The sequence below is a fragment of the Poromitra crassiceps genome (assembly GCF_964638095.1).
Source record: "Poromitra crassiceps genome assembly, chromosome: 7".
NCBI lineage: Eukaryota > Metazoa > Chordata > Actinopteri > Beryciformes > Melamphaidae > Poromitra > Poromitra crassiceps.
The window spans coordinates 28,011,748-28,021,747 of record NC_139628.1 but is presented as its reverse complement, the minus strand read 5'-3'; the positions used below and the strand labels follow the sequence as shown (position 1 = coordinate 28,021,747).

The window sequence follows — 10,000 nt, the reverse complement described above, 5'->3', positions numbered from 1 at the left end:
GAAGACAGACTCAGACAGCCGGCTTGTACTAGTTCAAACAGTTGATTTGTGAAGGAGTGGAATAGAAGTCGCTGAGCAGCAGGGTTAGGTGGAGCGTGGAACAGGCAGAGCATGTCGGCTGCAGTGCAGGCTGGCACCACGCTGGGCGAAGCAGGCAGAGACCGCGGTATTATAACCTGAGGAACAGGAGAGCATCAGGCTAGCAGGAGGCTAGCAACACGAGAGCAGACCAGAGAGGCTACACTACAACTGGGCTGGAGCGTAGCAAGACACCAGAGCCCATGTTCGGATTTGGCCCTTATGACAGAAATAGTGGACTATTTAGTGTGTCGCCGTTTTTTTTTATAGTGTCTGAATTCTCAACTGTTCATTTGATTCACTATTTAGTTCACTATAAAATACCCACAATGCACAGCGATTTCTAGTGAACAGCGAATGTACCCTACATCTTCGCCGGTATACCACAATGCAATGCGGTTGTCTTTACCAAAGGAGAAGAAGAAAGTCGTTAGCTCGCGAGCTAACAAGCATGTGAGCTACTTGACCAGCAAAGCTTGCTATTAGGAGACAGCACCATAGTTGACAAAACCACACATGCACGTAAATTAGAATTTCAATGCTTTATTTAGGATTTAGCAGTCAAAACATGCAACATCAATACTACCTGAGGACATCTCATTCTGCTCGCGAGCTCAGTTGTTTATGTGATAGTGGGCGCGCATTGCTTGCGTCACATGAATAGCCGGCGCATCTGGTGACGCAATGATCTCCAGGAAAAAAATCTGTGCAGTGTCTGAAACTCATTTTGATCAAATCCCCATATAGTTCTAGGCCAGGTTATACCCCCCACACTCCAACACAAAATAATCACGGATACAGTATTCAATGTTGATTTCATTTCACACAACCTATAAACCATGAGTCTCCTCTACTGAAGCAACAGATAACTGAATCACTGGTGCTGGGCTTTTATCGTGGAGGAGGAGACACAGAGGCGCTACCAAAGTTCAACATCCCTACACTGATTGGTCTAAAGGGGGCGCTGCGTCATCTGTTGGCGTCACGTGGACCGATACATCTCAGACACCTAGAATCGCACTAGAACCATTACAGTTCACCAGGAGTTCGGTGCCTTGCTGCAGGGCACGTTGGCGGTCAGGTGCCTTGCTGCAGGGCACGTTGGCGGTCAGGTGCCTTGCTGCAGGGCACGTTGGCGGTCAGGTGCCTTGCTGCAGGGCACGTTGGCGGTCAGGTGCCTTGCTGCGGGGCACGTTGGCGGTCAGGACGGACACTTTACAGGAGATCCGACAGCAGCCACCCGCCAGCTGCCAGTTCCCTCCCAGCTGGGACTACAGCTTCCCTGCTGATGCCAGGCGTTGAAGCAACAGTGTCTCTGCTGTTCATTGAAGCCTCTTATACCTCTTGGCTACACATGCCTGTCTCTCTGCGTCCAGCCTTTTCTCTCTGACTTCCACTGCTCTGGTCTGCCTTCCTCTGGCCTGCAACCAGTGAATAAGCCATCCGTCTTTCATTATAGTAGCTGATATTTAGCTTTCATATCCTGTTTCTTCTCTTCTCTCCAGCCTCTCTTCTCCTCTGTCACTTCCTGCATCCAATCCAACCAGAAGAACATGAGATGTTCTCCTCTGTTCTTCTTTTGTTGGAAGGTTTTATTGGCCTGGTTTCCCCCTTTCTAATGTCACTGTGGATTTGAAACTGCAAAATGCATTTCCAAAATGTGGCATTTTACAATCAATGGTAAACGTTGGTTATGTTTAGGGAAGTAAAACAACGTGGTTAAGGTTAGGGTTATGGTTTGGTTTAGGCTTAAATAAAAAAAAAAGTTAAATGTGACTCACAGTTGAAATGTGGACTTTGGAAAAGCTGTGATCATGACTGGGACTCGAACACGGACCTCCGTTGTGAAAGGCAAGTGTTTATGCCCTCAATCCACCCCGGCCGCAACACCCTTACTGGCCACCGTGCTATTTCAATAGCAGACTCTGTGACGCGTATAACGTCGATTTACACGTATCTACAAACATCATATGCAATGTATTTTGGGTCAGAAATGTTCATATTCTACCAGACAGGAAAGGTGGCGAGAGAGAGAGAGAGAGAGAGAGAGAGGGGAGGACATGCAACAAAGGACCGCGGGTCGGATTCGAACCCGGGTCGGCCGTGCGAAGGACTGAGCCTTCTTGGTACGTGTGCTAATAGGTGACGCACGTTCATATTCTCCATATCCGTAGAGCTGCAACGATTAATCGATTAGTCGATTGACAGAAAAACAATCGACAACTATTTTGATAATCGATTAATCGTTTTGAGTAATTCTTTAAGAAAAAAAGTCAAAATTGTCTGATTCAAGCTTCTTAAATGTGAATATTTTCTGGTTTATTTACTCCTCTATGACAGTAAACTAAATATCTTTGGGTTGTGGACAAAACAAGACATTAGAGGATGACATCTTGGGCTTTGGGAAACACTGATCGACTTTTTTTCATTTTTCACTTTATACATTTTATAGACCAAACAACTCATCGATTAATCGAGAATCTAATCGACAGATTAATCGATAATGAAAATAATCCTTAGTTGCAGCATATCCGTGGATTGCAGAAATGTATAATGACGCCATTATATTCAGGCTGTCTCTTTCTAGCCCTCTCCATCTCTCGCACTGCTCACTTCTCATCTGCATCCTCTCTCTTCTCTCCGTCTTCTTACTGGAATTGAAACAGCTTAAAGAAGATAAGCCCCCCTCTCTCTCTCTCTGGTTGGAGGGCTTTGGGCGACCTCGCGTCTCCTCTCTTCCAAGTTTTTAGGCTTGAATTGATTTTTTCGTTGTTAATCGAGTTTGAGGGTTTATTCTGTTCTTCTCGGGGTCGACTCTGTGACACCCATTAGAAACCCATCGTCTAATTTAAAAAAGTGGCTCGTGCATCGAGCAGAAAGTTGAACTTCCCGGAGACGGCGATCATTTCGTCAGGATGAGAGGACGTCCCTAATGGAAACCCTCATTGGGAACAGCGTCTGAAGCGGTGTGTGCGTGACAAATTGGGATATCAGCATAAATTTACCGTACCGTTTTTCTCAGAAACTCACACAACTGTTGCGCAACACTTTGTGAAACTATCACATTTTGAAGACAATAAATCTGTAATTTAGGAGCAAAGATTAAATTTACCGTCACCATCTTGTTTATTTAGGGCCAGAAGCAGCTACTGTAGCGCGAGAGCAGGGGTTTCCCACAGAGCCACAGCACCATGCACCTGCTATTGTTACTGGACAGGCGACCTGTCAATCAAGCCCCAAAACATAGTCTACTTTATCGTCTATTTGACTCTAAATGGGACCATCATTTACTAAATCAACATCAGGCTGTGTTGAAAGAAGACTTGACACTAGCGCTTGAGACCATCAACTCTTCCAGAAAGTGTTTACTGAGGTCATAAATCAATTGAGAAGTAGGGTCATTTTCCCATAGACTTCCATACAATCAGACTTATTTTTTTGCAGCCGGTGGAGTCGCCCCCTGCTGGCCATTAGAAAGAATGCAAGTTCAAGTTCAAGTTTATTAGTGTCCCAAAGGGCAAATTGAGTTGCAGCATATAGACATACAAATAAGAACATTGACAAGAAACAACACAAGTAACATGTTAAATGTTACATGCCTATAGTTAAAATAAATAAAAGGCTAAATAAACATCAAGGACCTTGTTTGTGGCACACAATGACCGATAATGTGCAAGGTAGCATTAAAGTGCACAGCAATCGGTAAAGTGCACAGCGATCGGTAAAGTGCACAGCGATCGGTAAAGTGCACAGTGATCCGTAAAGTGCACAGCGATCCGTAAAGTGCCCAGCGATCAGTAAGGTGCACAGCGATCCGTAAAGTGCACAGCGATCAGTAAAGTGCAGACACGCAGCGACCGGTAAAGTGAGGTAGTAGAATAAAGTGCATGAATGGCCAGTGAAGTGCACAAAGTAAGGAAAGATAAATCAATAGTTAAAAACAATAAAATAATAGAAACCATAAAATCAATAGAAGCAATAAAACAATACAAACAGCGGCGGAGGCTGAAAGTAAAAAATCATAATAAAAAAAAAAAAACACTAAACCATCACTGCCTTCCCTCAGCAGCGTTCAATGCTCGAATGGAGACAGGGACAAAGGAGAACTTGTGCCTATTTTTTGTGGCCCGTGGGGCACACAGTCGACGACCTGAAGGAAGGAGCCTGTACTCCGAGCTTAGAGGGTGGGCTGCGTCTGAACGGATGGACAAAGCCTTCTTAAGTACTTGTCTGTTAAAGACATGGTCGAGGCTGTCCAGATGGATACCGGCTACTTTAGATGCCACCTTCACAATTTTTCCGAGGGAATTCTTATCCTTAATACACAGGTTACCATACCAACAGGCAATGGAAAAGGAAATGACTGACTCGATATAGGCACTATAAAACAGTTTCATCAGAGTCTTATCAATTGCAGGTTTAAGGCACTCCTGCATTGCCTTCATTTTTCTGCCGTGGAGGTTGCCCCCAACACTGTTCTAGTAGCTTTTATCTTCCGCTTTTAAGTGCTCTTATCTGTAAGGGCTTCGGCGTCTTGCACATGGGCACCTCAGCAGGAACTGGACACAGGAGGCTCTTTCAAACACAGATCACGCAAAATTGTAGTTCGGGAAGCCCGTAAAGCCTGGCAGCCTCGCCACAGAAATTGCTTTCACACAGAGCCAAGCAGCACGGCCACTTTCCCGTGCTGTGGTGTACTTTCAGGTGAAATCCCCTGCTCCCGGATTGAAAGGCGAGCGGAGGGATTTCCTGCTCGTCCTAGCCCAAATGAATATTTTCTAGGTTAGTGTAGCCTGGCTACTGTATGATGAACGAATTCATTCAACAACAATACTTCCCTCCTTCTCCTAGTCCGCTGAGCTGGGAGGATAGGTGCACTCGCATGGTGGGCGGACTCGCCAAAACGGGCTCCGCCGCCGCACTCGCATGGTGGGCGGGCAGATCGATATGGTGTCCTACTAAAATTGAAACGATACACGACCGCCCGCATATCAAACAGCTGCAGTCTGCATAACGTTCGTCAGGGGAATAGTATAGGCTATAAATGCACATGACTACTTAACGTTAGTAGTTTTTGTAAGGGAATGCACAGAGCTGATTTCGAGGGGGAATATCATCAGACCAACTCGCCACAGACAGCTATAGCCCTCTGAAGCTTATTATTATATCCGTTAGTTTTACCTAATGTCAACATCGTTTGAGCATAAAGCCTAACCGCACGGAGCATTCCTCCTGGCGTCCCTGCAGTCATGATTGTATAGGCTACTTTTTTTACTTTCACTCCTGCACTTTCTTGATACATGAGGTGATTTCCCCTGTAATTTTTTTATGAATGAGCTGACCATTCGCACCTTTTCCGGCTTGCTGCGACGACCTTTCAAATGGAGGCGGGTTGCCAGGTAACCCGGCGGTGTGACTACCTACCGTCGCGGGACAAAAGGCGTAAAACAATTATCCACCAAAGCGCGTTCACGACTTTCACATCGGATGCGCGAATCCTATTTTCCGTGCATTTTTCGGCTTTCAAGGCCGGTGTGAAAGAGCCTAGGGACTCAAACCGTTGACCTTTTGGGCTCCATGGACGCTCTCTCTGAACCCCCGTCGACATGGCGCATCTAACGCAATCCCTCTCCCCTTCTCTCCAGCCGGCCTCCAAGCAGCTCTATGAGGATGAGACCACCTCCTCGGTGTTTGGGCTGAGGGCGGTGACCGACCCCTCTCCCTCCCCGTCGCCATCCCCCTGCGGCTCGGATCGCCCCCCGGTGGCCTGGAGCAGCAACAACAGCGGCAGCAGCACGGCCACCACGGGCACCACGGGGCCGCCCGTGGCCGAGAAGCCCCGGTGGCACCTGGGGAGGCGCACGCCGGCGCACCTCATACCTCTGGACCTCACAGGTACGCAAAAACACACGGAGATGGACACTTTTGGAGGTTTTTGAGGGGGTTTTGCATGCCACAAAGGTCCCAGGTCAGATTTGAACCCAGACTATTCAAGGCTGGTACCTAGGAGACTTGAGTCACATGACTATACGACTCGAATAAGAATTTTAGGTGCTTGAGACTTGACTTGCTAGCCTGGTAAACCAGCCCGTCACGTGAACTCACATTTCATTTGGTTCTGCGTGACGGTCTGGCCCCAACTCTCTCAACATGTTTGAAACGTCCGTTGCTGCTGTCTGTCCCAGATGCCTCATTACACTCTTGAAAGGACATTTTAGTGTGCTGGCCTGATCTCTTTTTTGATCAGTCTTTGTTGGCCTGGCTTGCACCTACGTTTTCTCATTGAATTGAGTGTTGTCGCTATCGCTGAATCTGGACAATTTCTTTAAGATGTGAAATTGATACTGGACTCTTGATTTGTTCTGACTTGACTTGGAGTTGTACAGTGACACTTGGGATGTGGCTTGAGACTTGCTTTATTTGCATGGTGGGTGCAAGATGAACAGCCTGCTGGCGCCCGGCCCACACACCGGCCCACACACAGAGCATATGACCACACTGCATGACCCCTGACTTTATTTGACTTATTTTATCTTTTTATCCAGAAATATCAAGCTTGTTTTAGGAGAGGCTTTTTCCAGGAGAATGGAATTGTTTCAGGACATTTACTTGGTAAAAGTGAAATTGTCTTGGGTGAAAGTTTCTTGTCTCAAGATTTTTCTTCGTTGTTTTATGGTGATTTCTTGAAAGAAGTCATATTGGCATGAATCAAGTGAAATCGACAAAAACTGGCAAAATGATCTGCCAGGACAGTGAAATAAATTGTCCAAAAAACAAAAATAGGTAAACGGCATTCTTAAAATGAACAAACAACATCTGTTTGATACTCCCTGGAGTGCACATAGAAAACATTATTGAGGTGATTTATGTGAAAATGATCAGATGAATATGTTTTAGTTATGATTGATAATAAAAAAAATCCCAAAAATAAATGAATTACAGTATAAATACATCAATATATAAAATAAAATGCTAAACAATCCAAACGGAGATACCTGTTTTTGCAAATGAACTCTTCATATATATATACAGTATATTTAAGCAATATAGCATGAGAGCCAGTGTGTTGTGGCAAATATATCCCGCTGCTCAGCCGTTATCCCACGAGGCCGCAGTGGGATAACTGCTGAGCAGCGGGATATATGCCACAACACACGCTGCTCGAGTGCTATATTGCTTTTATAAAACGGTTTCCAAGTATGATAATATAATAATAATAATAATACTATAAGTCCGACTGGCATGTCATTCTGATAGAGTCAGTTGAAACACTACTGTAAGGCGGGACCGCAAGAACGTGTGGGTGATTTGATTGGATCGTTCTGGAGACTGAAGTTGACATTGGCCAATCCTGGCACTTGCTGAGAAGCTGAGAGCTTTCTGGAAAGCCCGACACGCAGCTCGAGCGCAGCGCTGCATTCTCAGCGCTTGCTGAGAAGCTGAGAGCTTTTCTGCAAAGCCCGACACCAACTAACGTTACGGGGTTAAATGCGGGGTTAACAGCCTGTTTTTTTGCAAAGAAGACATTAGCCCGTGTCTATTCTTGTACAAAACATAATTTTCTGCGAAGTATTAGTAAAGTTATAAGCGAAGATCGATTCACAAGGATCTGACAGCTGTCTCCGCCATTTGTTTTTTCTACATTGTCATTTGAGGTAACCAAAGCCTTTTAGTAAGAGAGTTGCCATGGCAACTCAATAACCCATGGCCATGGGTTATTGGAGTGGGTTACTGGATTTATACAATGGCTGTGAACCAATCAGATTGCTTGATTTGAGAGAGCCGTTTTATAAATATACATATCAACATATATTTTCCCTTCAGTAATATTTTGTATCGTGCTCAGGTGTCTCATGGGAATTGCTTTTGCTAGAGTGAGAATACAAAGTGTGTGTGTGTGTGTGTGTGTGTGTGTGTGTGTGTGTGTGTGTGTGTGTGTGTGTGTGTGTGTGTGTGTAAGGTCGAATCAGTTTAATTTGCCTTTGACTCACTGTAAACATTGCGTTTGCATAGATAGTCGTAGTAGTAGTAGTAGTAGTAGTAGTAGTAAGTGCAGGGGACTTCTCTCACACAGAGACTTTATATGGTACAGCTGAGTGTGTGTTGGTGTGTGCAGAAGTGGGTCTCCCCCAAAGCATCAGGAGCGAGTTGCAGAGCGACTCCATCCATCAAGGCAGGAGAGGACGAGCACGAGCACATCAAACACCACCTAGCCTACTACTCGCACCACATACTTTCACTTCACCCACTTTCATTTGGGGGACACAAATTGTCCCCATGAGACTCGATAATGTGAGCGCTGTAAAGAAGAAAAAGCCTTTCTGCTGCTCTCGTTAGATCTTAGTTGTTTTTCTTGTTGTTGTTGTTGTTGTTGTTGTTGTTATTTTTACTATCTTATCTTCATTCTGTGCACTTCAAACAGTTGCACAACATTGTAATGAAAATGAGCACAAACGGTTAGATGCAGTTTACGTTTTGGACCCATTTTCACCAGTTTGTCACATGGAAAGATTAGCGTTGGTAAAGGTTCGCTTTAGGTTTAAGCACCTCAAACATTACGTTAACGTAAACAACTGAAAAGATGGTTATGGTTATATATTCCTGGGAGTTCCAAAACAAAAACAGCCAATCTGTCACACTGTGAATAGGAAGACCTACACAGTACACACCGTTGTATGTTGCAAATCAGTCAGCATGATGATTGGCAACAAATTATGTAAATATAGGTCACTTTGGAACTCTGAAGAAGGTCCACTGACTTCAGTTGTAGTGGAGATGGTTGATATGGAGTTGTGCTGGCAACTGTGTGTCATATAGATAAACTTCACCTGTGTTAACTGACATGAGGGCGAGGAGCTAACTTCACCTGTGTTTACACTGGCATGAGGGGGAGGAGCTAACTTCACCTGTGTTTACACTGGCATGAGGGGGAGGAGCTAACTTCACCTGTGTTTACACTGGCATGAGGGGTAGGAGCTAACTTCACCTGTGTTTACTGGCATGAGGGGGAGGAGCTAACTTCACCTGTGTTTACTGGCATGAGGGATATGAGCTAACTTCACCTGTGTTTACACTGGCATGAGGGATAGGAGCTAACTTCACCTGTGTTTACTGGCATGAGTGGGAGGAGCTAACTTCACCTGTGTTTACTGGCATGAGGGGGAGGAGCTAACTTCACCTGTGTTTACACTGGCATGAGGGGGAGGAGCTAACTTCACCTGTGTTTACACTGGCATGAGGGGGAGGAGCTAACTTCACCTGTGTTTACACTGGCATGAGGGATAGGAGGTAACTTCACCTGTGTTTACTGGCATGAAGGGTAGGAGCTAACTTCAACTGTGTTTACACTGGCATGAGGGATAGGAGCTAACTTCACCTGTGTTTACACTGGCATGAGGGGTAGGAGCTAACTTCACCTGTGTTTACTGGCATGAGGGGGAGGAGCTAACTTCACCTGTGTTTACTGGCATGAGGGATATGAGCTAACTTCACCTGTGTTTACACTGGCATGAGGGATAGGAGCTAACTTCACCTGTGTTTACTGGCATGAGGGGGAGGAGCTAACTTCACCTGTGTTTACACTGGCATGAGGGGGAGGAGCTAACTTCACCTGTGTTTACACTGGCATGAGGGGGAGGAGCTAACTTCACCTGTGTTTACACTGGCATGAGGGATAGGAGGTAACTTCACCTGTGTTTACTGGCATGAAGGGTAGGAGCTAACCTCAACTGTGTTTACACTGGCATGAGGGATAGGAGCTAACTTCACCTGTGTTTGCACTGGCATGAGGGATAGGAGGTAACTTCACCTGTGTTTACACTGGCATGAGGGATAGGATCTAACTTCACCTGTGTTTACACTGGCATGAGGGATAGGAGCTAACTTCACCTGTGTTTACACTGGCATGAGGGATAGGAGCTAA

At 45.5% G+C, this 10,000-nt stretch overlaps 1 protein-coding gene across 1 annotated transcript in view; it reads left to right on the top strand.

The window, feature by feature from the left end:
* nhsl2 (NHS-like 2) overlaps nucleotides 1–10,000 on the top strand; it is a gene marked incomplete at both ends in the record, with an annotated part of 80,844 nt that overhangs the window by 33,525 nt on the left and 37,319 nt on the right. The window contains one exon of the mRNA XM_083640043.1: nucleotides 5,724–5,973. Within this exon, the coding sequence (XP_083496169.1) occupies nucleotides 5,724–5,973 (250 nt within the window). The remainder of the gene's footprint in view (nucleotides 1–5,723; nucleotides 5,974–10,000) is intronic.